This window comes from Rhinolophus sinicus, linkage group LG15 (assembly GCF_036562045.2).
Source record: "Rhinolophus sinicus isolate RSC01 linkage group LG15, ASM3656204v1, whole genome shotgun sequence".
Classification (NCBI taxonomy): Eukaryota; Metazoa; Chordata; class Mammalia; order Chiroptera; family Rhinolophidae; genus Rhinolophus; species Rhinolophus sinicus.
This window is the reverse complement of record NC_133764.1, coordinates 36,494,595-36,521,826: the sequence shown is the minus strand read 5'-3', so window position 1 is coordinate 36,521,826 and position 27,232 is coordinate 36,494,595. Positions and strand designations below refer to the sequence as shown.

The 27,232-nt window shown below is 53.8% G+C and overlaps 2 protein-coding genes and 1 non-coding gene across 7 annotated transcripts in view; 1 reads left to right on the top strand and 2 right to left on the bottom strand.

The window, feature by feature from the left end:
* The window catches only part of ITGB4 (integrin subunit beta 4), a 28,568-nt gene extending 23,325 nt beyond the window's left edge, over positions 1-5,243 (bottom strand). For 3 of the 5 annotated variants that reach the window (XM_019745596.2, XM_019745594.2, XM_019745595.2), the window contains exons 1-5: positions 5,027-5,166; positions 1,970-2,058; positions 870-952; positions 573-674; positions 217-421 (exon numbers count right to left, since the gene is read on the bottom strand). In XM_019745596.2, the coding sequence (XP_019601155.2) occupies positions 217-421; positions 573-674; positions 870-952; positions 1,970-2,048 (469 nt within the window). In that variant the 5' untranslated portion in view covers positions 2,049-2,058; positions 5,027-5,166. Of the gene's footprint in view, positions 1-216; positions 422-572; positions 675-869; positions 953-1,969; positions 2,059-4,930 lie in introns of all 5 variants that reach the window. The other 2 variants (XM_019745597.2, XM_074319411.1) reach the window with 2 other exon arrangements.
* Positions 5,244-10,633: 5,390 nt separating this feature from the next.
* The window catches only part of SAP30BP (SAP30 binding protein), a 32,251-nt gene continuing 15,652 nt past the window's right edge, over positions 10,634-27,232 (bottom strand). The window contains exons 4-11 of the mRNA XM_019745529.2: positions 22,185-22,227; positions 17,181-17,269; positions 14,789-14,880; positions 13,951-14,011; positions 13,430-13,481; positions 12,537-12,595; positions 11,391-11,475; positions 10,634-11,070 (exon numbers count right to left, since the gene is read on the bottom strand). Of these exons, the coding sequence (XP_019601088.1) occupies positions 10,889-11,070; positions 11,391-11,475; positions 12,537-12,595; positions 13,430-13,481; positions 13,951-14,011; positions 14,789-14,880; positions 17,181-17,269; positions 22,185-22,227 (663 nt within the window). The 3' untranslated portion in view covers positions 10,634-10,888. The remainder of the gene's footprint in view (positions 11,071-11,390; positions 11,476-12,536; positions 12,596-13,429; positions 13,482-13,950; positions 14,012-14,788; positions 14,881-17,180; positions 17,270-22,184; positions 22,228-27,232) is intronic.
* On the top strand, positions 15,447-15,565 carry LOC141569021 (5S ribosomal RNA). The gene has a single exon (XR_012492420.1). It is a non-coding gene; the product is annotated as a 5S ribosomal RNA (ribosomal RNA).

Here is a 27,232-nt window from a genome sequence, read left to right as displayed (position 1 = left end):
ACGGAGCAAGCTGGAGAAGGTAGCCTTCTCTGAAGTCCCAGACCTTGAGGACCCCGCCCTGAAAATGTGGGGAGGGACTGAGGGGGCGGTTCTGATGTCCTGTGCTTCCTTGTGGGCTGGGTGAAGCTGTCCTGAGCCCTGGCCTCCTGAGCTGGTGCCCAGCCAGCTGGGTGAGGCCACCCTGCCCCTCTGTCCTCCATGCTGGCCCAGCTGTACCCAGGTGCTGTCCCATCTGCTTGAGGTTGTCCAGATCATCAGACATGGAGTTGGAGAAGTCCATGAGGATATACAGGTCCACGGGGCTCTCCAGTGGCTCGAACACCTCCAGCTCAAAGTGCCGTTCCTCGCCCGGCCGCAGGCGGACCTGCAACGCCTGGGGGGACACCTGGCTGCGTCGAAGGGTAGTGTCGATCGGGGTCTCCTGTGACGAGGGGAGAGGGACAGCTGGCTGCAGGGTCACTCCAGAGACCTGACGGGGAGCCTCTCAGCCCAGCTGGGGACACAATGGACCCCCATAGATATCCAGCCTTGAGCATGGACGGCCCACTTCCCATGACCCCAGCTCCGGGCACCTCTGTGATCTCGAAGCTGCTTTCCATGACTACCACGCTCTCCGGCCGGCAGCCCGCGGCCAGCAGCTCTGCCTGGGTGTTGCAGCGCCGTTCCTTGAACATCTGGCCAGAAGGAGACAGGGTCAAGGGGAGCAGCCTGTCCCCTGGCTGTCCCAACCCTGGATTTATTCCCTGAGGCTGGGCAGAGGGTATGGCTCATTGGACTTGTCCAGAGTCGGGGTAGGGTGTGGTGAGGCGGGCACCCAGGTTGGGGAGATGGTGCTGGCTAAAGAAGGCAGGCCAGCCGGCACAGCTCACCTCATCGGTGCAGTAGGCACAATCCTTGTCCACACGGATGCACTCGGTGCAGCTCTTCACCTGGGCCTTCTTGCAGCGGTTTGCTGAGGGACGGGCAGACCACTGAGACAGACCTCACCAACACCGAGCCCTTCCCCACCAGCATCCTCACATAAGAGGTGGGGCGTCTCTCCTCAGTTCACAGAGGAGGAAACAAAGGCCAGCAGTTACGTGGTCTGCCCCAGGTCGGACAGCCAGAAACGGGCAAAGTCAGCGCTCAAACCTGGAACTTCCCATCCGAGTCCAGAGGGAAGGATGGTGGGGGCTGAGACAGAGGCACTGGCCCATCTGCTGGCGGGGACACCCTGGTGGTCCCTCTTGCCCACTCCTCCAGAGTAAAGGGGACTGTGTCTGTCTTGTTTATTGCTGTGTCCCTAGTACCTAACCCAAGGCCTGGCGCACAGTAGGTTGTATGTATATACATGAGGTAAAACTCCAGAGCTTCCCCAAAGGTTACTGGCATTCCCCCTGGTTCTGTTCAGGTAAAACTATAGGAAGGACCTACTGTGTGCACCCAGTGTGCACAGGGGGTGGTCTCCTGGGCTCCAGGCAATGGCTCTTTGTCACCATTTAACAATGGCTCTGGTGAGACAGCAGAAGCCCTGACCTGGAGCATTTGCTAGTCTCCATGGTGTAAATAGTGCCCTCCTGGTCTATTTCACGCTATCAACGTGGCCACAGCTGACAGGCCACATGGGTAGGAACTGGCTCCAGCCATTTGCCAACCACAGGCACCTGGAGAGCAGGTGATGAGTCACCGGTCCCTCTCTCTCTCCTCCGAGTTCCTACAAAACTTTCTGACTGTGTTTTTGAGGCTTCAGCACATCCTACGAGTGCTGCTTTGCTCTGGGTGGGTGTCCTCTCTCTTCTAGACCAAGTCTCCATCCCCCGGTGTTGTCAGCCTTATGGATCCCCAGCCCTCACTGTGTGCAGTGGTCGGTTTGTTGAATAGCTGAGTGAGTATCTGGGCGAGACACCACGTGAAAAGTCCCCATGTGAGGGCAGTGCCTTGAAGGTGTGCCCCCACCAGGAGGGGCGCTGCAGGGGCGTGCCAGACTCACCCATGTCCCCGGGGAAGCTGACACTCAGCAGGATTGCCAGCAGCAGCCTGGTCCATGGGCTGGGATGCGGCCCTGCCATCCTCTTCGTCCTGTATAACAGTAATAATTAACACACACACCTCCACAGCTCTCATCTGTGCCATCAGCTCACTGGGTCCCTGGCAGAGCTCCACAGGAGAGGCTACCATTCCCATTGCACAGGTGTGGAAAGTGAGGCTCTGAGCGCTCCCGTGATATTTCAAGGCCACCCAGCCTGCGAGTGGCAGTGCCCAGGGCCTCTGACTCCTCTTTTCCATTGTCCCCTTCCTTGCCATCCCTGGAGTGGCTACACGCCTGCAGGCCTACAACCTGCCCAGGGAGGGTCCTACCCTCTTGCCTTTGAGGACTCTGGGCTTGGAGCCTATCCCGGTGCCAGGTCTCTGTGCTGGGTTCCTGAGGGCAGGGCTGCTTCTGCCTTTGCCCTTCAGACCCCAGTGGGCCTGGGTAAGGCTTGGCAGGGTACGGCCACCCAATAGGGGGGCCACCTCTAGAGGGCCTGGCTCTACCTTCCTGCCCCCTCCCTCTCCTGGCCCACTTGCCCTCTGGTGAGGGTGGTACAGCCAGGAGGAGAGGGGCCCCTCTCCATATATGGGGCCTGTGGCAGGTGGAGGCAGGTTCCTCAATGGCTGCCTGGCCCATCAGAGGTGCGGTTCCCTGCCCTACCCCCACCTCTGCCTGCCCCAGAGTTGAGTTTTCGAGGCCTCTGGGCAGTTCACCCTTTCAAAAGTTAGCTTGGAGCTAGATTACAATCCCCTCTCCCCCCCAACCACCAAACACACATACACTGTACCAGCCACCCCAGGAGCGCCATTTGCCTTGGGGTCACTACTAAACCATCTCAGTTCATCAGTGGTCTTCAGGGCAGACACTAGCATCCCTGAGGCCTTTTAAAAGATGGGCAGCCTGCTGCCTCGGGAAGAGAAGGGACTGGCCAGAGCCAGCAGGGCTGCAGAGCTGTGGGAAGTTAGCCTGGCCTCTTTCTCTAGGGCTAGTCCTCCAGGGGTCCAAGCCCACACTATACCCCCTGCCTCCCACCTCCATCCCTCGATCCTTTCTCAGTCCTGGGCTCGTGGGGCAGGGACAGTTCCCTGAGGCCCCTACAATGCTGGGGAGACCCATGGTGGGGGGGCAGGAAGGCATTACCTCCCTTCCTCCCATGCATGCAGTCCCCAGGAGGCCACTGGCAGCTCCAACACATCCACAGGCAGAGCCAGCTGGGATAAGGGAGCCCTGAGCCAGTGGAGGGAGCGCTCCTTGGGGGAAATGACTTTCCTGTAGCCTGGGGCGTAGGCACCACACCCACATGCTACACAATACGGCTGCAGACTTGGGCCTCCCTGAGGCACCATTACACACACAGGTACAGGCACTGCAGGGCTGAGCTGGCTCTTACTCATCCTCTGGTGCCCACAGACTGGGCGCACAGCGGCACGAGCCCAGCACTTCATGTACACGACTGTTATCTACTCTGCACAGAGACCCAGTGGGAGAGGTTGCATTATCCCCACTCCTCAGATGAGGAGACAAGGCACAAAGCTGCCAGGCTTCCCCATCCTGTAGCCAGCAGTGGGGGAGCCTGGACGGGACCACAGCAGTCCAACCCCCCCCCCCCCCATTTAAACTCCATGTTATCCTCAGAGGCTATAAAATGACAGCAGGCTAGCTATGCACTCACTTGTGTTAAAAAAGTTGTAAAAGTAGTTGTCGATGTTAAAAACAATGAGATTTCACGTAAGAGGGTGGTGGGCTTATCGGAAGACGTGGTCAGGGAGGGCTGGACGGGGCACTCTCCAGGCCACCCTGAGCCCCAGCAGGCTGCTGGGCCTTTTTATGTACCAGCCCGGTCCCGGGAGTATGTGACTGCCACCCTGAATGTTGTCACTTTCAGCACACAGGGACATGCACACACACTGCGACCCACACGTTCAGAGGCTCTCCCCACACCCACCGCGCCTCCCAACCCACGGGACCCCAGCTTAGCCCTGTACCTGCCCACCACAGCTCTCTCTCCGCTTTTGCATCTCCTGCTCCCTCGGCTGCTCTCTCACCCACGGAAATCAGGGTCAAGGAGACAGGCACTTCTTCCCCGTTGCTACTCAAGCTCTCCTTTCTCCCCTCAACCCCCAGGGTGGACACCCTCAGCCTTCACTTCCAGCTCTGTTAGAGGCAGTAACAACCATGGCACTTGTGCCCAGTCCTCAGGCTCAGGGTATGGCAAGGCCATAGTGGGAGGAGGAGGAGTCCAGCCACTGCCCTGGAAAGCCACCTAGAGCCACCACCAGAGGACCACCCAGGGGCCGAGTGGGTGGGAAAGGGGGCAGGCACTGGAGCAGATTACAGAGGTGGGCACAGTCCCCAGGGCTGTTGGATGAGCTTCCTGGAGGAAGGGTGTCCTGAGCTGGCTTTGTGGGGAAGGCAGACATGTGCTTGGCCAAAAGAGGAGAGTCAGGGACTCCCCAGACCCCAGCTGCACTGTGCACCGTGTAAAAGAGGCCCTGTCCAGTCCAACAGGAAGGGCCTTTGCCTCTATGGGGCTGTTCCACCTTCTTTACAAACCCGAGAGGCCCAGCCCAGTAGGCCTACCAGCTGCAGCTGGTTTCTGCCCACTTCTCCCCAACACCCATCCAACACCCAGGCCTCTCTCCCTGCTGCCCTCCTCTAGCCCAGAGGTCTGACAGCCAAGAGCCTTCTCCAGTTCTCTGCCCCTTTGCCCCCAGCTGCCCCTTGGGCACACCCTGGCAGGCTGGGCACCTGCCCTGGGCAACACAGGCAGAGGGGCTAGAGCCCGCCAGCCTTCAGGAAAGCGAAGAACCGGGAAACAAAAGCCAGCCGGCCCTCCCAACCGGCTCCCCTGCATAGTGGACTAGGCTGGGGTGGGCACTCAACTTCTCCTCTCTCCCAGGTCCCAGAACGGGCACCTACCCCTGGCTGCTCAGGGACCTGGAGGGGCGAGCGTGGTGCGGCCCGACGACCTGCTACTGCCCTCCCGCTCTGCGCCCGTGTGGGGGCTGCACCTACCTCGGCGCGGACTCGCGCCCTCCCCGCGCTGGACTCTGTTCGGCGGCTGGGCTGCAGGGGCGCGGCGAACCGGACTGTCGGGAGGGCGGGCTGCAGTGGGCGGGCGGCGGGGAGGGGAGTGGACCACTTTATGGGGCGGCGGCAGGTAGGAAGGAGGCGCTGATGAGTCAGGCCGGTCGCATTCCTGCAGGCGGCGCGCACCTGTCGGGGCAGGAGCGGGAGCGCCGCCGGGCCCGCCCCCCGGAAAAGGCTGCGGCTCCCGCTGCGCCCAGCCCAGCGCCCCGACGGACCGCGGCGGGGCAGGGGAGGAGCCATTTCTTCTCACTCCAGTCAAGCCCCGGCGCGGCGCCTTCCCACCCCTCCAAGCTCCAGACTCTGGTGCCCTGGGATGGGGTGGCCTCTTACCCCCCTGCCGGGATCGCTGTCCTCCCTTCTCCAGACCCCGGGCAGTGGGTCTACGCAATGGCTGGGCGCACCACCTATCTCCTTCCTGTGCCAGCGCGAGAGATGGGCCCAAGAACTGCCGGAAGCCAGGTCTGCCATTCACTCGGTCCCCGCAGCCTCCCCATCAACACCCACGTGTATCCAGAGAGAGATCCCAGCAAAGACTGGGGCCCTGAGTGTTCTCAGGAGAGCTACTTAAACCGTACGATGTAATACCCATCAAGAGGCGAGCACCACCCTGGCATGGAGTAGGCACTCGAATTGTCACAGTTGTTCTTGAAACGCTGGTTCGCAAATCTGACCCCTCCAGTCCCCTGCGTTCAATCTTTCAAGTGCCGCTGATAAATGTGTGTTCAAACTGGAGCCTCTCAAGTTGCTTCACAACCCAAATCGATCTATTTCTCCAGCACCACCTGCCAACAATGCCACCCAACACCCGATCGCTGGCAGTGCCCCTGCCCAATCCATGCAGCTTCAAGCTACTATATTGGTTTGAAATGACCTGTTTAGGGATTTTTCTTCCCTTTTGCACTGTGAACCCTGAGGATGGATCTTTTCAATCCCAGCACCTACCGTGTTTCCCTGAAAATAAGACCTAGCTGGACAATCAGGTCTAACGCGTCTTTTAGGGCAGAAATTAATATAAGACCCAGTCTTATATAATAAATATAATGTAATATAATATACCGGCTCTTACATAAGACCCGGTTTTATATTAATTTTTGCTCCAAAAGAGGCATTAGAGCTGATTGTCCGGCTAGGTCTTATTTTTGGGAAAACGGTAGTACAGTGACTGGTACATAGCAGGTGCTCAATAAAAATGTGGCTGAACGAAGTGGGATTGCTAGATAGCCTCCCTGAGCCTAAGTATTCTCATCTGTAATCAGACTCATGTGCTGCCAAGTCTCCGAGAGATCATGGGAACAGCTGGGACTGAATGTGGGAAAGCCACACAAGTGCTCACTGCAGCTGTGTGAGCCACAGTCGCCACTCAGCCACCTTACTCGGTCGTCTCTGAGAGCTGCTCTGCATGGTCAGGCACTCACAGAGGCTGGCTCCTGGACTTGGGAGCACTGTGGAAGGAGCCCCAGTTTGGTTGAGACACTCAGGTCTGGGTGTGCCAGGGCAGCACAAATGCCTCGTGGAACTGAGCTCCTCCAGCAGGTGTGCACTCCACCCAGAGAAATGGGAGAGCAGCCTGCCAGTACCATCCGTTAGAGGGCTGCGGTAAGTCATATGCACCCCACTGTGGTTGGGGGTGCTGAGACACCCTCCTAGAGAAGGAGACCCAGGCCCAGAGGCAGCAATGTCATAGACTCTACTGGGCTCAGCAGCTCCGTCCTCTCCTCACTGCCAGATTCTTCTCAAAATGACTACAGGGGCTGGGGCCCTGAAGTAGCTGAGAGGTGAGACTTCTGCCCCAGGAAGGCCCTAAGACAAGCCACGAGTTTCCTCAGGTGTCTTGGAATCTGGGATTTCATTACCTGGAGCCTGTGTGTGGACCTTGAGGGTGGGGAGCAGGGACCATCAGTGATCTAGTGCAAAACTCAATCTGATGTAGAAATGTGGGTTTGCTGGGAAGAGGGTCCTTAGCTTACACTGTATTCCCACATAGGTTCCTCGTCCCCAAAAGGTTAAGAATCATTGTGCCACATATTAATTTTACAAAAAACAAAACCTTGCTGTCTTGTTCTGCACCCTTAGGGCCAGAGTGAGAATGCATGTAGGGGGGCCTCCCTCTCTAGGCTGGGCCAGAGAGTGAGGCCCCTTGCACAGGATGGAGAAGCCCATGACCCTTCAACTGCTGCTCCCAACTCCCCTGCACTTATCATATGGCTTCAGTAGGACTTGTGCAATCACTTATTCATTTTAGAAGCATTTAATGAACTCTAAAGCCAGGTGCTGGGGATACCCAGAGGGATGAAACATACCGCCTGCTTGCTTCAGGGAGCTCCAGGATGAGTTGCGTGTTCTCCAGGGGTGTGCCAGACAATCCACCATTTTTGCGCTTGACAATGTGCATTGTTTACTGGTAGAGTAGTACATGTTTCTATAAATAAATTAAATGATAGACAGGGGATGTGTGATCCAAAGAGTTTGGGGATTAGAGACCCAGTGTCAACCACCCTGTCCAACTGAGGGAGAGGCCTCGAAGGTGGAGAGTCTGTATGCCTGGTTTCTAACCAGGGCTGGGGGTTGCCAATAGACCCCCTTTGAAATTACCATGTTCCCCCGAAAATAAGACCTACCCCGAAAATAAGCCCCAGTTAAGATTGTCAACCAGACAGACGCATTTAGTATGTTATGACGATGTTCCAGAAGAAGATGACATGATTGTATTTGAATAAATGTAGATTGTTGTACATGAAAAAATAAGACACCTCGTGAAAATACGCCCTAACGCATCTTTTGGAACAAAAATTAATATAAGACCCAGTCTTATTTTTGGGGAAACACGGTATGATTCCCCCCCCCGCCAACTTTTTATGTTGACTATTTCCAAACATATAAAAAAGTTGAAAGAAGAGTGTAAAGATCACCTGTATTTTTACCTGGACTCAAGAGTAACATTTTTCCACATTTGCTTTATTGATACCTTTGTCATGTGTTCATATATCTCTTTATTTGAATTTAAGTTGAAGATATCATGATATTTCATCTCTTGCACTCCAGGCATGCATCTCCCAAGAACAGTCCCCCACGTAAGCACAATAACTTTATCACACCTAAGAAAATGAACAAGAATATCCTAATATATGTAATTCAACCCAGTAAAATTCCTTAGTTGTCCCCAAAATGTTACAATTGTTTCCTTTTGAATTCGAGTCCAATCCATGTCACCCATTGCACTTGATTTTTAAATTATTTTTTCAGTTCAGTTGACATTCATATTAGTTTCAGTTGTAATGCATTTGATTGTTTTCGCTTTCTTTTGCTAAAACAGTCTCCCCCATCCCCACACGTTGACCTTTTAGAGACAGGTCAGTTGACCTGCAGAATGTCCCACTGTCTGGATTTGTCTGATTGCTTCCTCATGTGTCATTGGACTTGTTTTTTCAGCCTCCTGTAAACTGGAAGTTAGGTCTAGAAGTCTGATTAGATTCAGGTTAAACCTTTTTTGGCAAGGATGGTCATAGGTTGTGCTGTTTATTTGGGTTGCATTTAATGTCAGTTGCCTCACTGTTAGTGATAATTAACGAAGTGACTGCCATTTATCTTCATTGTAGAAATACATTTTTCACTTTGTGATTAAGAAGTAATCTAGAGGGGGTGATGATGCTTTGTCACCCTGCCCGGTTCCCAACAACCTTTTCACCAAAGGGTTTTAGCATCGCTGTTGATCCTGCCTGAATCATTATTCTTTGGGTTGAAGAATGGTGATTCTCCAGGCCTACATTTAATTGAAGGCATCCTTCTTATTAAAAAAAGAGATTTTCTTCATCAACAGGGGATAAGCTGTGTGTTTCCAAAAATATAGGGTAAATGTTTTTCTTTCAGTTTTACAAAATTTAAAAATTAGCATTATAACAAAGCAACCCAAAATATTTTTTTTTGTCCTTAAAACATAAAAATTAGCATCTTAATCACTTTTAAACGTACAGTTCAGTAGCGTTAAGTACATTCACATTTTTGGGGAACAGATCTCCAGAACTTTATCTTGCAAACGGAAACTTTATGCCCATTAAACAGCTCATTTCCCCTCCTCCCTGGCCCTGGTTAACTGCCTTCCTATTTTTCTTCTTTATGAATTTGAATCCCTTAGATACCTCATGTAAGTGGGACCCTCCAGTCCTTGTACTGTGTCTGGCTTATTTCACTTATAATATCTTCAAGGTTCATCTATGGTGTAGCACGTGTCAGAATTCCTTCCACTGTATGTACATCCCACGTTTTTTAATCCATCACCTGTCATGGACCCTGGGTGCTTTCACTTCTTGAATATTGTGAATAATGCTTCTATGAACATGGGTGTGCAAATATAGCTTTGAGACTCTGCTTTTAATTCTTCCAGACATATACCCAAAAGTAGGATGGATGGCTCACGTAGTAGTCCCATTTTTCATTTTTTGAGGCCCACCATACTCTTTTCCATAGCAGTCATCATCTACGTTTACTGCTGTCCCGTGTCCCAAATAACCTCCACAGTGACCCTGTGCCGAGGTGGGGCCCGTGTTGGAGGCCGCAGGGCAGGACACCCCTTATGAGACACTCTTGGGACTGAGGGGGCAGCAGCTCCTCTCCAGGGTTGTAAACTGCCATCAAAGGAGAGGGTCCTCTAGCGCCCAGTGGTGTGTGTATGGCGAGGGGACAGTGTGACTCGACTTTTACTTTGGGGATGGCAGGGGTAGGTTCATCATATTCCTCTGGCCACGCAACAGTACCAGGTGCAATTTGATGAGCACCTTTCTAACACTCCGAGTGTCCCACGGAAGCAACACGGCCCTTCACAGCCAGGCTTCCTTCCCCGACACTCAGCCCTCCCGCTGGATTGGAGCGTTGCCAGAGTGAGAAGGCGAACGAGTCCCCTTTGGACTGGCGGCGGCTGGGAAATGTTTTGGGCCCAGGAGCCCAGCAGTCACCGGCGCTGCCCGGGGGCCTCTGTGGGGCAGAGATAACAGGCACAGGAAGGGTGGGGTGGCAAGATCCTCCCAGGAGCACGGCTGCAGTGTAAACAATGAGCTGCCCCCAGCCAGGGCAGGAGGTGATTCATCTCCCCCAGCGTGCAGAGCCTGCTGGCCGCGCTGGCTCCGCACCAAGGGACCAGGAGCCTTGGCCAAGCGCGGACACTTCTCCCCTCCCTGTGCAGGTCGGGGATCAACCCCAGCTCTTCTGGTGACCCGCTTGCCTTCAAAGCCTGGGTGTGTCCAAGAAGTGGTCCGGGAGGCTCAATTGCCCTCAAGGGAGCAGAGGCCTCAGCTCCTGTCTGAGAACAGGCTGGCTTGGGGTTCAGGACAGTGGGAACATGGGGTCTCACCCACTCTCTGGACCCCCACCTGCCCATGTCAAGTGGTATACTCGGGGAATGGCTGCGGCAACTTCCTGTGTTACCCCCTCACCAACCTGAGTAATAATCCAACCGAGAAGGTGGAGAGGGCGCCTGAGCATTTGCATTTGCCTGAAGCAGACCACAGCAGAGGCCAGTGCATCCAAGAGGCCACAATGTAAGATCACAGCACTTTTAATAGCGCTACAGACCCCAAGTGTGGGGACGCTATCCACAGTGCCCCGCTCTACGGCAATGTCCTTCTGGCTGGAATGCCACAGAGGTTCCTCTGGGGGTGGCATCTGGAGAGCAGGTCCCAGTCCTGAAATATATGAAGTGGCACCTCCCCTTGGGCATCGGTCACTGGGCCCCACAGTCTTGTCAAGTCCTGGAGCAGCTCTCCCGCCAATGGAAAGGAGAAGTGGTCCCTCAGGTCACTGCTTGGCCTTCTTCACGATAGTGCCCACAGCAGAGATAACGGTGGTCTTGGAGCCACTGGCACTGGTGGTCACGGTGACGACAGCTGGCAGCGTTGCCGTGGTGGTGAGGATGGTGGGCTGCGCTATGGTTGTCACCGGGATGGCCGAGTCCCACTTGCTCTTCCTCTTTTGGGCATCTGGGAATAAGGCGAGAGAAGTCAGGACCAAGACAAACCAAACAGCAACATTCGCTTTCCCAGAAGGCCAGAGGTCAGAGCTTAGAGAACGGAAACTGAAGGGGCCCCAGCCAGATAGCCCTCTGGCAGTCAGTGAACTGGGGAGCCCACCCCACATTCCAAAGTTAGCTCCAAAACTCCAGGCTCAGAAAAAAGCACGGCAAGGCAGAGCCGAGGCCCAGATCTCCAGGGGGGGCCCCCACACTCCTGTGGGGTCTATTCCCCCACATAAGGCAGGGAAACCCTCACTCCATCTGAGGAAGCAGAAAGCTGTCTTCTACCTGCAACAGCTGTGCTGGCCGTGGTGGTGGTGGTGGCTGTGGCATTGGTCGTGGTACCCTTCTTGGTGCCTGTCACGAATTCAATCTGGAGGGGAGAGGAAAGAGGAAGACCTGGGCAAAGCTGCTGCTCCGCATCCTTTGCCAGCTGTCCACTCCTAGGGGACAGGAGTTTGGCACCATACAAAGGACACACTGAGCAGCAGCTCTGCTGTGACTGTCTGAGGCGTGTGAAGGGGACGTTTACTACTCTAAGAAAGCGTTCCCCAACAGACATCGGATCCCTCCCGGCATCACTAGGCTGCTGCACATGCCCGGGGAACCCCTGCCCACCAGCACAGGGGAAGGACAGCTGTGGTCCCCAGGGGCTGCAGACGTGGACCCACAATAAGCCTGGGGTTTAGAAGGAGGAGGGGAAGAGAGAGAAGGGAAATTCAGTCAAGGGTTAAGAATGAGAAAACCTGATCATCCCCCAGCACCAGCTCCCACAGGGCTGCAGGGGTGGGGTGGGGTGGGGGCAGCGTACTGGAGGCCGCAGCTGCTGCAAGAGGGTCAGGCCAAACCAAAGGTGGGAGGAATTTCTGTCTCGAGCTTTTTCTCTGAGACTCTGGTCATTAAGTGTCCCGAGGACATTTAGTCTCATAGCCAAATTTCTGTTCCCTGAAGGACCCATACTGCTTGGGAAGAAGCGGTGCTCAAGGTCCTAAAATGAGGGGTTACGTGGAAGCCCTGAGGCAGGCCACCAAGGTGAGCTCTGGAGGCCCGGAAAGGCACAGACCAGAGTGCACCCAGGAAATCCCTGCCTCCATTCAGGTCAGGGAGGACACAGATGACCCCTAACAGAAAGCCACCAGGGTTCTAGAGCTGTAAGGAGCAGGGCAGGGAGAGTACAAGGCAGCAAACCACAGACCCCAAGAAACCAAACGGAAGCAAGGGGAAAACGATTTCTAGCTGAGTTACAGAGCCTGGAAATCCAGTAAGGCCTGTTCTGTCCACAAGGTATGCCTAAAGCTGCTCAGAGTGCCACCAGGCATGAGCTGGGTGGGGCAGAGGCGGGGAGGGCAGCCCGGGCGCCCTGTGGGCTCAGCCAGAGGACCATGCACTCCAAACACCTGCCCTTTTCACCCAGGACATCTGTCCATCACTTACTTTGGTTCGCTCCTTTTTGGCCTTTTCCAGTTTGTCCATTTCAATCTTCTGGGCTTTCGCTACAAAGACAAGAGAAGCTATTATAAAAGCCGTCCTGGAGCAGCTCCCACTTGAGGCCGTCAGACCCTAGTCCAGTGCTCGCTGCACCCCCTGCGTTCTTGTCCCAGGCTCTGAGGCCGCTGCAGGCTGGCGTGGCCTCAGCTTTGAAGGCTCAGGGGTGGGGGGCTGTGCACCTCCTGTCTGGGGGGTCAGCTGCTCCTGTGCAGCGGACGACTGCTGCCCCATGCAGGTGCTGGGACCCAGGGTGGACTATCTTCCCACTGACCACGAGAAGCTGGCATTATGGATTTTTAGGTAGACTTTTGGCAACTAATTCAAATTAAAGCAAGACAAGACTTGTATGGGCAAAACAAAACACGTCTACAGGTCAGATCTGGTCCAGGGGCTGGTTTGAGACCTGTCACCTGAGGGCTCAGACCCTTTGACATTCCTCCCCGTTCTCCCTATTGGGCTCCTTGAGAAACTGTCCTCTCGCTGACCTCAGAACATTCCGCCCCCTGCCTGGGCCTCTGTCTAATCTGCTGGGCTGGCTTCTCTGCACCTTCAAACCTCTGCGTGGACGTGTTTCCTCAGCGAGGTCACCCCACTGCCCTGGCTCGTTAGGTGGCCCTGCATGCACCCTGCTCATCACCACGCTCACTGCTGGCATTCCGCCTCCAGCCCCTGTCTCCTTTGCTGTATTGTAACCTCCAAAGTCAGGGATGGGGTCTGTCTCATTCAAAACTGCATTCCAGCTCCTCGGACACGGTCTCACATAGAGGAGGCCCTGAAATACACACTGCCTGATGACCGACTGACTGCATAGACAGATGGACAGATGGACGGCTACCTACCTAATGCCTCATAGTAGGAGTCTTCAGACCAACCATGGGGGTCAAACATATCCTGAAAAAGAAAAGGTTACAGCTGCAGCCAGTGAGGGCTATCGGATGACAAAAGACTTAGAAACCCAAGTCTGCGCCCCTCCCACCCCCATCTTTCCATGGATCTTCCTGGCCTGGGGTGCCCCTGCATTCAAAGTCACAGGGGCTCAGCTGTTATTTCTGGTCTCCAGCCGAGAGGGTGGCCAATTTGTCTCTAGGAATATGAGAGCAGTGATGTGTCTGCTCACAGGCTGGCCTACTGCACAGCCCTAACACTCAGGCCCTAACCAACCAGGGGCCCAGGGGCCGGTGTGTCGCTGCAGTCTCTTTGCTGGACTATTTCACAGCAACAGGCTCAGACAAGAGACATGGGACTGCGCTCTTCAGCCAGCACTGCTGCCACATGGACCTTCTGGTGGCTCTGCCTGAAGCCAGCAGAGTGAGCACGGGGCCCTGGGTGTCCGCCCTCAGCCTCCATGTGCAGGACATACCTTTGGGTAGTTGGTGCCGAGCTCATCAATTGCACAGAACTGGATCAGCTTCTCATAGATGCTAAAAGAAGAATACCGGCACTGAGCAGGCCCTCATCCCAGATTATCAGATCAAAACCATCCAGCTCTTGGGCTCAGACGAAACATGAAACCCAGGTGACTGTTCTAAGCTTCCTGACGGGAGGGGAGATGCCCACGGGCCTGACATTCAGTCACCTCTGGACCTTCGCTCTCGCAGAGAGAAGGACGGCTAACCAGGGGCCAGAACGAGTGTGGTGCTGAGGTGAGGGCTGTTTTTTGGGTCTGATCTGGACATCTGATCTTCAGTTTGTGGCTGGGTTGGGGCTACCACACTCAGGCCCACACGAAGGCCAGGGCAGGTCCTTGATGTCACCACACCAGACTCTTTCCCAGGTGTGTCACTTTCTCAGGCCCTGGATAGAGTAAGACCCAGACACAGCTCTGTTCCATTGACCTGCATACAGATCAATTACTTTTTAGAGGTGAAAGGAGAATCCACAATAATGGTCTATTCCACCCCTCTTGTTGTACAGATGAGGGGGTCCTGTGCTTTAGGAGCAGAGCCGGGACGAGGACCCAGCCAGGCCTCCCCCATTCTAGTTCCGGTCTCTTGGTTTCCACCCCACATACTGGTTTATGTGTTCAGCCTGGATCGTAAATGGTAAACCTCCAGCGGGGATAACGCAGTTTGGATGATGCCTCTTTGGGCTCAGGTGAAATCTTAGCTGGGCTTCTCCTTGTCACCTCCATGGGCCATCCCGATGCCCAGTCCAACATCAATGACTCAACTGACCCTGTAGGCTCGTGGGAAACTCACCTGGGGTTCCGAAATTCTTTCTTTCTTTGGATAATGTAGTTCATATCCATTCCTTCCTTTATCTTCCGCTCATAAAGCTTCTGGATCTTGTCCTATGGAAGAGAAAAAGAAGGACGTTTACGACCCTACCCCACCCCTCACAATCCCAGGCTGTGGTCACATGTGCTGTGTGGACGTGTGAACACAGGAGAGCCCCAGAGCCACGCAAAGCCCTGCTCTAGCCACAGACTTTGGCCACCAGCCTTTGACCAGTGCTGAACACAAGTGAGATAAACCGAGACCAGCCTGCTTTTGTTTGCTTTCTCCTGATTGCCCCTGGATGGCTAGTCAAGTGAGTAGTAAAAAGATTAAAGATTAAGGCAAGGAAGCCACGGAGAAGACGATGGACGAATCCGCACCTGGTTCATCAGCTCCTGAATCATCCAAAGGGGGGTTTCGGGCACTGGCGGGGCTAGGCGGGGCTGAAGGCTGGCTTTACATTTTAACTCGGGTTAAGTCCTCAGCAGGGGACCTGGAGGCCATGTCCTTTAGGAGGAAGGAGTCGAGTTGTTTGGACTTGGTCTCACGTATTTCCTAGTGTCCTCTGTAGGGAGGCCACGGATGGCTGGTCCCGCCACTTTACCAAGAGGCACCCTCAGGGGTCAAGAGCTCAGCTCTCGTCTACGGCCATACTACCCTGAACGCGCCCGATCTCGTCTGATCTCAGAAGCTAAGCAGGGTCGGGCCTGGCTAGTACTTGGATGGGAGACCACCTGGGAATACCGGGTGCTGTAGGCTTTAAAAAAAAAAAAAAAGAGCTCAGCTCTCATCAAGCCCCCTCTCCCCGGTCTCTGCTCTGGCTTTTGACAGGACAGAGAAGAAGCACCCGGCGAGGATCCAGGCCCGTGTCACAGGTGTCCCAAGGCCCGCAGAGACGATGCCTGCCAACGGATGGCATCAGTGCTACCCAGATACCCAAGTCTCAGGGCAGAGCCACTTCCGGCCCAGGAAGCTGACACTGGCCCAGAGCAAGGTCCCTCTGCAGCCTCCCCCCATGTTGGCACTTAAACACACAGACTCTCCAGAAGGAAAACACCTGGGGCGCTCTTCACCTGCGAGAGGAGGTGGGCTGGGCTGCAAGTCCTGTGTGACGCCCTCCGGGATCATCAGGAGAGGCCATCGACCCCCTTTGTCAGGCCAATCTTTCTGCCGAGACTGGCCAGAGGAAGCACTGAATGGCAGAGAGAGGTTTGTAATACATTTACTAGGGAAGAGAGAAGCCAAGAGGGACAAACCTCAATGTCACCTCACAGGTGATGGAGGGAGGCCTGATACGGAAGCCTGAGCATACAGAAGCGGACCCGTATCTTACAGATGACTTTTCTGTCTCCTGGGCCATCAGATGGGTTCCCCCCTCTCAGGAGGACTAAAATGTTTGTTGTGTCATGTTTTCTACCATCAGGAGGCTCTGAAAGAGGAGAAATGCCCTTAACTAGAAGGCTAGGCTGGCTGGTTGTCTATGCTTGGCAGCTTGCCAGACTGGCCTTACATGCTGTGACTTGTTGCCTGGTGTGAAGATTACACTATGCTCGGGAGTGGTGGGCAGGGGGGTGACGACTCAGCAAAGGGAGGAGACTCCCAGAAAAGAGCATCTTCCTGCCACCGCAGCCCCACCTGCTGCATTCCACAGCCCCAGGTCCCATTCGTCACCCACCCGTTAGGGTGGTGCCATGGGCCGGCAGCACAGCCAGAGGCTCGAGTAGAACCTACAGGATCAAAGAACAGGTAGACTGGATGCCACTACTGGGCAGGCTTGGGTGTCCACTCACAGGGGACCCGCAGAGGGACCAGAAACAATCACAGAGGCTAAAAAGGAGGTGTAAACCCCAGCTGTCCCGAGGTCCTGCTCCCATGGGAGTAACTGCACTAAATACTCCATTTCCTTGGGACTTCAATACCTCAGGTCAGGTCTGTCTGAAGTTGTATCAGACAAGAAGCTAGTGAACTGGAAGTTTTGGAAGCGGAGGATAGCAACTGATGCATAACAATGCTTGTGTTTTTGCATTTCTATAATTTATGTGACATTCTGATGGTCCTCCAGCTTCTTAGCAAAGTCCCTGCTGAGATGAGCCCACTGGCTCAGCGGGGTGCACAGAAAAGGTATGTCATCTTCTCTGCCTAGGCTTAGGCCCTCACTGAGGGCAAGCTGGGGTGCCCTAGCTAGAGCAGTACCAGGGGACAGTGGGTACAGAGCCAACTCCGGACAGCAGGCTGAGGGAGGCACCCTGCACTGCAGGCTCCTTCCCACCTTGGCTGTTTCTTTTACAGAAGCCTCTTAAAGCCACACCAAACCAGACACCTGACCCAGGCCACCTCATGTATACGGGTCTCAGAAACCAAGCTCTGTGCTTACTTGTAAGTGATTCGAACATCTGCCAGGGGGTTCAGGTGGGATCTTGATTTCATCAGGTGACATGTTCCGGACTCTTTCAGAAAAGGAGGCTGTTGAGAGAACAGAGAGAAAAATTCTGTTGGGGGGTGGGGGTTAGGATGGGGGATACATACGGACAATGGAAAAAAGAAAAGCACATAAAATGTTTTCAGGGAGGGATAAAGGCTATGAAATAGTGTTCAGAGCAGGCTCTCTCAGAGGGTGGTGTCGTCTGAGTTGAAATCACATGACTAGGAGCCAGCATGCACCAACTTGGGGGAGAGAAGCTCAGGCAGAGGGTATAAGTGTAAAGAATGCGTGCTACCATGTGACAGCAGTTAACTCTTAAGGAAAGGGTATGTCCAGGGTGTGCCAGTAAATGTGTAACCGCTGGGGGTGGAAGGTGGGAAGGGAACAGCCACAATTGGTAGCTTCTGCCAGCTTCCATGGTGTGAATTCTCCTGCCACGGCCAATTTCAAGCTCCCAGTGTGAAGTCGCTGAACCCAGGGCAGGAAGAGAGATGCACACTGGCTCACCCTCCACTGGCTATGCCCCTCACACACCCTCCCAGGATTCTGGAACTCAGAGTTGCTTGGCGCCATCCTTCACATCTCGGGTTATCCTACATAGGAGAAGCGGGGTTCAGGGCTCCCTGGGCTTTGGGATTCAATGCCCTGAAAACTGCCTTGGGCATCAATGTCATTTAAAAAAATTACCTGTTGGTGATTAGCTTAGGGTCATTTAAAAATAAACCAATCAACCCTCTTTTGGTCCACCTCATTCTTGGGAACAAAAGGCCTGATTCTGATGTGAAGAACCACAACTCCCAAGGGACAATTCCCTTGGAGACCTACCACTGCCCACCCAAGTTTTTCTCCTTCTCCCCACTCCCTTCCCTGTGGCCTCTGGTCACCCTGGCGACTGCAGAGTCCTGCTCTGGATCACTCAGACAATGGACTGTTTGTTGTAAGAGTCTGTCTGTGCTCTTTAAAACATTTTCTCATGAAAAGGACCATATAATGAGCAAATAGCAGGCAGAGCGGGGTGGGGCAGGAAGAATGAACGAGCCAGCACCAACAACACCCGGCAACTCCTTCCTGGGGACCCACTGTGTGCCAGCCCCGGGCGAGGCTTTTCTTAGTCCCAAGTGCTGGCAGGGCTGCCTGGGGATGACCCAGCACAGCCTCCCCCTTCTCCTTTCCCAAGGCTGGGTTAATGTTTTCTTATCAGATAAGGTGCTTTGATTTCCACTGTTACTGTAAAGAATGGTGCTGAGCAGGGCTGAGGGTACAGCTCCCAGCTTTGCCAGTCTCAGCTGTTGCCGAACAAGGCTGCACACACTGCCAGCACTGAGGCTGGGCCCGAGCCCAGGGCAGAGTCCCAGAACACGGCCACCTGGGCCGATTCTCACTGTGGTCCGTGGAGCCTCACCGGATGCACCCCAAGAACAGAGAGCACTAGACCTGCCATTTGGGTGAGGACCAGAGGACCGAGACTGGGTGACACGGCCTCTGTGGACCTGAGACACCAGTGCAGCCCAGGAGCAGTTGCTACCAGGGGACGACGTGCTTCTCTGTGCCCAGCACCTTCCTCTGTCTCTCGACTCCTGAAGCAAGAGTGACACCCAGATCTGGCTGCAGTTCAACTCTCATTCTGATTTCCTCCTTCCTCCTTCCTTAGAAGCAGGAGTTCTAAGCCTGAGGCTGAAGCAGGCTGCAGAGGCCAGCTGGCAGTGGAATTAGGTGGGCGAGCTGGTCCTCCGATGCCATGAGCATCAGCAACAAAAGCATGCGGGGCCTGGGCAAGCTTTGGTCACAGAGCGGGGAAGGCTGAGCGCTTCCCTAGGGTGGAGAGCATATGTCAGCATGTGACACAGAAACAAAGAACGCCCTTTGGCATTTGCCAGGAAAGAAAGCCTTTTGGAAAAACAGGGTGTGACAGTGTTGCCATAACAACCCACCACACTCAGGGTCACATGGTACACAGTATGGCAGGGTAGGGAGACCCCCTCCTGAGTTCCTAGGTTAGGAACAAGAGAATTCCTAGGGAGTAACTGGCAAATGAAGGGATACATTCAGGAAACCAGATAAGAGTGTATGTATTCCACTGATTTCAGGAGCAACCTTTCCGTGGTTCTTTTTCCCAAGTCCCAGAATGAATCTAAAGTAGAAGACACCAGACCCAACATGTGGCTCTGTGAGCAGAATCTCAAAGCATTCCCAGGAAATACACTGAGAGCTGTGCCCAGGCACAGGGGGCAGCCCATGTCTGTGGCTGCTCCTGGGTCTGCTGGGGTGTTCTAGGAAGGCAGCCATAGTAGGAACTGGGAGGCCTGCCATCGGCGTGCTTCACCCTGTGCATGCCCAAGTCAGACAGCAGGGGCGAAATCCATAGCTGCCAGGGAGCAATCTGAGCAGGACAGTTAGTCAGCTGGGCTCCAGTATAGCGGGCGGGCAATGAAGGAACGCCTGGGGGTGCCGTGGGGCTGTGAGCAGGAGGCATTGGAGTGTCTCTGGCTCCCTAGAGACATGCAACACCCAACTGGATCACCACCTGGTGCCACTGCTCCTGGCACGCCCAGGGGGCACCGGGGGGCACTTGGAGGGGATGGACAGGTCATGTGCGCTCAGCTCTGTCCAGCAGCTACAGTGCTGGAAAGACCAATGGGTCAGCCGCCTGCTTTCATTTGTTCCATTAAACCCGGGGCTGTTCACACATACGACAGTGCTTCCCACACCAGGGGAGCAACCTGAGAGTCAGTCCTACATCCAGAGGACGGACAAAGGAGCTGAGTTCAGGCAGAAGGGCTGACGACGGCGGCACCATGAGTGAAAGCCACTCTGTTCAGCTAAGCTATTAGCTTCTCAGTGAGAAATGGTAACAGTCATGAAAACGGTAAGGCTTAAAGATCTACCTGTGACCTCTGCAGGTGAACGGATTAGACACTGTGGTGCAATCCTACAATAAAATAATATTTAGCAATAAAAAGAAAGAAAACTATAGATATGCTCAACAACATGGGCGGATCTCAAAAACAAAAATGATTCCATTTGTAGGAATGGTCCTCAACTGGGAGCGATTTTGGCCCCCCCCTCCACAGGGAATATTTGGCAATGTCTGGAAACATTTTTCATTGTCACATCTGGTGGGGGAGGGCAGTGCTCTTGGCATCTAGTGGGCACAGACCGACGATACTGCTAAAACACTGTACAATGCACAAGCCAGGCCCCCACAACAAAGAATTATCCAGCCCAAAATGTCAGTAGTGCCGAGGTTGAGAAATCTTGATTTATATGAAATTCTAAAAAGGGCAAAACTACAGTGAAGAAAGAGCACTGCTTGCCTGAGGCTGCGGGAGGAAACTGTTCAAGGGGAGGAGTCCGCGAACATTTTGGGAGTGAAGGAAACGTTCTACATTATGGTTGTTGTGGGAGTTAATCCGACTCTACACATCTGTCAAAACTCATCAAACGGCACACTTTAAACTGGCCAATCTTACTCTGTGTAAGTTATAATCTCAATGAAGCTATTTTCGAGTGGCCTGGAGAGAAAAAGTGAAAGCTGGTTGAAGAAGAGGTTGTGGGGGAGATGGCTGATGGCCACATACACTCATTCCACCGCCTGCCCAGCACAAGCACTGCTGGCAGCAGCAGAGGGCACTGTGGCCCCAGGCTCTATGGCCCACGGCCCACTCCCCCCCCCGCCCCGCCCCGTTTCCTGGTAGTAAACAGCAGGGATGGGTGAGGTGGGGGAGGGGAGAGGGGGCTGAAGCTCCAGTCCACACCCGTCCTTTGGGTCACCCACTTGAGGAGGCCACGAGCTTCCTGGCAAGGGCGTGCCCTGCTTCCTCTGCCCAGAAAGCCAACTGGTACACCCCCATAGTACCATGTTCTAAAGAGCAAACTCTATGGTTTTAGGAAAATTCCAGCTTTTATGGGATTTGAAAGACACACACTCCATCCATTCCTCAGAAAATTCAGGAATAAAGGCAGCATCCTACTGAGGGTCTGTGCTACTCGGAGTGTCCCTGCCCCATCCTTCCTCAGAAGACAAACAGTTTTTTTCAGTTAGGAAAACCAGAATGGGTCCCCATCTCCCACCCCCAGGGAAAGGATTCTGTCCCGAAAAAGGACAGGTGGAGGGCTGCAGGAAGCAGCATGTCTAGCCTGAGTCCTGGGATCCCCAGGGCTGGAACTGGTAAGAAGGCGCAGAAGCAGGCCCTGCAGGCCGCCTGTGGACCTGGGGAGCAAGAACCCCGCTTTATAAAGATTAAGCAGGCAGGGTGAGACTGTCACCGTCACCCCAGAAAGGGAGGTTTGGCCAGGCTTTGAGAGAGCAGTAACAAAGTCCTCTGTGAGGTTTGGCCCGGCTTTGAGAGAGCAATGACCAAGTCCACACCCACAAAGTCCACTGAGGGAGTTGAGGCACTTGGAGAAGGGGTACGAGGCTGGAGTTAACACAGGACTGAGATGACATGTGTGCCATTTTCCAGAAACGTACCCGCCCTGCCCTCCCAAGTCACCAAGGGTCCCAGATTCCACGACTGTTGAGGCGTGTTCTCCTTCGGGGACAGAACAAGTGTCAGCAGAGGCCACACGCTTGCTCCTGGGGCGCATGAATGTGCCACCAGACAGGGAAGGAGGTGGTCCGAGGGCAGAGGACGCGCCCTGGGCATAAGGGGAATGAGCTCCCAGTGGAGAGGCCTGGAATCCCTCCTGACAGCACTGGCAGCGGACCAAAGCCCAACGAAACACACCATGGATATGATTTTCAAAGAAGAATTGTTCCCTGGGTGTCTTACCCAGCCATCTCAGGAAGTGCCAGAGGCCCTGAGAAGAGAGAGCAGGAGAGACAAAGCTCCAGCCAGAACAGCTGCCTTGGCCGAAGCAGAGAGAAGCCCCACGCCCAGCAGGCCCCGCGTGGCCGGAAGCCAGTTCGCTTAGGCCAAGGCTCAGAATGTGCCCTCACGGCGTTCCTGTACTTACCAACTAATTCCTGTGGATCCCGCTTTTCCACTTCTGGGTTATCCTGTAAAACAGAACCAAAAATACAAGGAGGTAAGCATGGCATTTCCGATCCAAAGTCACTTTCCACAGAGACCAGTGAGGATACTCAAGGAAGGGAAAAAAGTGAAGGCACCGCAGGGAACCCTGGGAGTGAGCCAATGCTTCGGGGCCTTCTGGGACCCCTGAACCCCTTCTTCCCTTATCAGAACAGCCAGGACGCTCCAGTCACCCACTTCAGTCTCTCCTCCATGGCCTCCAGCAGGGCCAATACCCACCAAGGCTGAGGCGAGCAAACGCCGGCCATCCGTCACCTGCATACCTGGATCCTGCCCGCGGCTCACCCCTAGCCAGCCACCTCAGAACATGGCCACCCCAGCTGGTACTAAGGAAGCAAGAGGTGGTTATTTTATAACGTGAGATACCATGACTAAAACACAAAGACTACCTACTCCCAAGAGGTTTTTCTTTTAGTTTAAGCAAAAAGGGGAGACTTTATCACAAGGGAACCCAGGAGCAGGCACGTAGCCAGCCTTTGATAAAAGTGACCGAACCAGGCCCCAGAAAGGCTCCGGCATGCAGGCAGCTGCTCTCCCTGGCTCACCCTCCAGCTCTCTTTACGTTGGCTTTATATTCTCCAAAGAAAAGCTTTCTCTGATGCTTAATGCAGACTACTGCCCCACAACACACACTTCCACGCGTCCTTCGCTCTAGCCGTGTGCAGAAACCTAAGAGCAAAGGTTTCTTATCAGACATTTTTCTGGACTTGCTCTGTATTTCACTGCTTAGAGTAAATGCCTCATCTAAACCAAACTAACCTGGAGAAGACCCCCCCCGCCCTGGTTCTAGCTCCGTCACGAGCCCGACCCAGTGAGGGAGGCCGTTCCCCGCTTCCCAATGGTACATCAGCAAGAATATCTGTCTCTCCCCATTTCTGGGGAAACCCAATCCCTCGATCACAGTTAGATCGGGGGGACTTGAGGGCCACAAAACAGTAATGATCTAAGTGGCAGAAGCTGCGCTCCCAGGAAGTTGTTGGATCTCACTTCCTTTTGCTTTGGTGGGTGAGGGAGAAGAAAAGACAGTAACAACTCTGGAACACGACCTGCACACAGAAACGGTTGTAGGGCTCTGTTCTCTATTCACATGAAGAAACATGTCAGAAAGGAAGGCGCAGGAAGGACACCTAACCCCCTCCCACGTGATGGCTCCAAGCTAAGACCAGAGTAGGAGATCTTAGCCCCCCCTTCCCTCAAAAAGTCCCTCTGGATTCTGGGACAGGCCAAAACCCCCTCAATTCTGCTGAACACTGCAGCTATTCATTCAACCTGGACAGGCATGATGTCCAGGCCAGGCTGCTTAGCAACGCGGCTCCTCTACCACCCACCCCTGCCAATCAGGTGGGCAAAGAGGAGGCCGGCCTGAGCCGGGGTAGAGAAGGGTCAGGAGGCGGCCTGGAGGAGTGCCATGCCAAATTCAGGTTGGTCATCAATCAGCTGCTCCACAGACAGTGCCAGTCCCCAGGGGCCCACAACAATTCCTTTGTAGCAGTGACTCTGGAGGAACCAATGTTAAAGAACGTGACAGTAACAAAATGTGGCACCATCAAAGGCCCTGAAATTCCCCCCCAGGGGCCAGCTTTCTGGTTGCTAATTGTGGGAAAACATCAGTTGGGTACATCCTACCTCCTTTCCCAGGCCAGCTGGCTGGTCGCCCTGCACTGTGTCAGCCCCTCTCCTGGCCCTAAATGCAGAGCCGAGGCAAGATATCCAGGCTGGAATTGTTGGAATTCTACGGGTATACTCCAGAGACACAGGAAGTTAGTCACCAAACAAGCAAGGTCTCTTCAAAGGGGACTTGTTTACTCCCGGGCCTCCCTGGGTAAGGTAAAAGGCCCTGAGCCCCCATGGGGCTGCTTGTAGCTTTTCGGTCCCTGGCAATGGGGGCAGGGGCAGGGGGAATCCCTGTCTTTCATAACATCCTTGCCTGGCTTAGCAGAGGTTGTTTAGTCATGTCTCTGGAAGAAAAGAGATGATAGGGCAAAATCACAAGCAGAAAAGTTTTACCTTTCCCCTTGGTTTTAGTCTTTCCTTTTTTGGCTTTACTCCTGATCCCCTCCCCCCCAAATTAATCATTCTACACATTAAAAAAAAAACCCAAAAATAAAAACATAAACTTGGTGGTTGGTTTCAATCTGCCAAGCAGTCTAGTCTTTGCTGTTTCACCCTCACAACACACGCGTGAACACACGCACGTGCTGCGTGTGCCCAGAGTGCGCCCTGAGCCCCGTGGAGCTGCGGACTCCTACTCAACCCCAAGCCCGACATCCCCAACACCCCAACTTCTCAGCAGTGGAACCCAGCTCCCCAGTCCCTCTAAGCAACGTGCCGACCACCAGACATGGACCCAACTCCAAGCGCGAGATTCTACCGCCTTAAGAGAATCCCCTGGGCCAAACGTACAAAGGAGCCTCCACAGATGAGCGGGCACACAATTCTGCACAAAGGTCTCCTAGAGAAGACCTGGGAATCTGTGCTTGTTCAGATTTCCCGTTTGTGTCACAGACAGACACCTGTGGGGCTTCTAAGGCCCCGGGGAATCAGGCTGTGGGCACCTGTGCCTCCTGGTGGCCACACCTTGGTATGTGTTTGAATATACTTCTGCCCTGACATGAACAAGCTGGGGGTGAGCTCCTGGGCATGTGTCACTGGACCAAGGTGGTCCTGAAGAAAAATGCCAACACCCCAAGTTCTCCTGGATCCTAAAGCAGCTGAAGCCCACACCCTGCCCTGAGCATGAGAAGAAAAAGGGCTGAATGAGGCCCCACATCCTGTGTGCTCCAAATGGAATTGGGTCCAGGACTTGAAGCGGTGCCGCAGGAAGCCAGCAAGGAAGGAGAGTCGGGGTGCCTGGCGACGCCCAGAGGGCAGGTGTCAAACACCCCAAAGATGTTTTTCAGAACCACTTATGCTCAACTGTCCACTGAGGCAAGTTTCATCCAATGAAAGCAGCCTCAGGGGGACAGTCCTTTGGGGGTGAGGTGGGGGTGTCCATACTCCAGACGAAGACCTAGAGAGACAGCCTCCTCCCAGCCATGTCCTAGTCACGTACCAGGAATTCAGTACGAAAAAGAGCCAAGCAGCCATGATAGTTATCTTGGAAGCCAGCCACGGGGTCAGAAAAAACATCTGATAAAATGTTTAAAATGATAGCGCTAAGGAGACAGCCGGGAGGTTCACGGTATTAAACTGCCAGGAGCTCAAGAAACCGGTTTTACAAAACCGGCAATAGGGAGAGCGTCTCACTGTGCCCTTAAAGAGGCAGGAAGAGGCGGTTAGGATACCAGCAGAGCAACAAGAAACCACTGTTCCTTTTCTTCCCTTTCCTCCAAAGCAGTGTTTCGGAATGCACTGGGACACCTGTCTTGACTTGTAGGAATCCATCCCTCTGGCCGCCAGGTGGATATGTTCAGTTGGCCAAAGCCATGAACTCAGCCTGGAGATCTATTTTCCAGACAGTTGTCTGCGTCAGCCAGGAGGCATGGAGCCCACACCCTCCGACATGGCAGGCAGAGGGGTTTTCACCCGGTTCTTTAGGAAGGTGAAAACGAAGCATCTCACCTAGCAGCTCCTAGGAGAAAAGACCAGATAAACCGCTTCAGCTCTCTAGTTCAGGAAAAACTGAACAAAATCCACAGCTTTCTAAGAAGCCAAGTGAGGAGATGGGAAAGGGAGGAGAGAGAGCACTGAGCTGGTCAAAGAAACCAAACTCTGAGGCAAGACCTTCCCTTCTGACTGTCTGCACCCCTTCAGCTTCCCCCAGCTTCACCTGAGACTAAAGCCCCACCAACCAGGCCACAAGGCAGCCTGCAGCAGGCAGGGGACGTCCCTGGAGAACAGCGATCTGAACCTGTCAAATTCTGGTTCTTAATCAACTGTGTCTCAGACTTGTAAGGATGCAACAGCCAGGGCAGGGGCCTCGTGTTCAGGAATTACAGAACCTGGAAGGTAGTTCCTCCTGCAGAGAATACAAAAGTCCAACCACCAACAAAATTACGACTGAAGCAGAGGAAGGAAGTGAAAACAACATGGCTCCACAAAGTGGGATAAGCTGCCATCTGAGCTGGATTTACTCAGCAGAGAAGTACCAGGTCCTGGTAGAGAGAACAGAAGTTTATTTACAGTCGACAATGCTTCGCCAGTCCTTCCTGGAACCTGCCCCACAAAGCACGCTCAAAGATCCATGGTGCAACTTGAGACAAAGCAACGCAGCCTCTGGAAGCTGGATTCTGCCAAATCTAAACATCACTTTTTCTCTCCAGCTTTGGGAGCATTACCGTGTTTCCCCGAAAATAAGAACTAGCCGGACAATCAGCTCTAATGCGTCTTTTGGAACAAAAATTAATATAAGACCCGGTCTTATTTTACTATAAGACCCGGTATAATACAATACAATATAATATAATACTGGACACAACATAAGACCGGGTCTTATATAACATAATATAAAGACCTGGTCTTATATTAATTTTTGCTCCAAAAGAGCTGATTGTCCAGTTAGGTCTTATTTTTGGGGAAACATGGTAGGCATAGAGAAAGCACTCTGCACAGAGGGCAAAGGGCAGCCTCACCCCCTCTGCCAGGGGAAGAATGCTAGACTGTATGTTTTCTGTTGAATGATGTAATCCAGCATCTTAAAAGTAGGTGGCAGGTGGAGAGGGAGGTCAGTAAAACAAAACCTTCCAAATCTTACGTTCTCACATGTGGGCCTGTCCGAGTAGAGTCCTACTCATATCTCACTTAATGAGCAGAGTACTGACTTAAAAATGAATCCTTGGGGCTGGCCCGGTGGCTCAGGCGGTTAGAGCTCCATGCTCCTAACTCCGAAGGCTGCCGGTTCGATTCCCACATGGGCCAGTGGGCTCTCAACCACAAGGTTGCCAGTTCAATCCCTCGAGTCCCGCGAGGGAGGGATGGTGGGCTCTGCCCCCTGCAACTAAGATTGAACACGGCACCTTGAGCTGAGCTGCC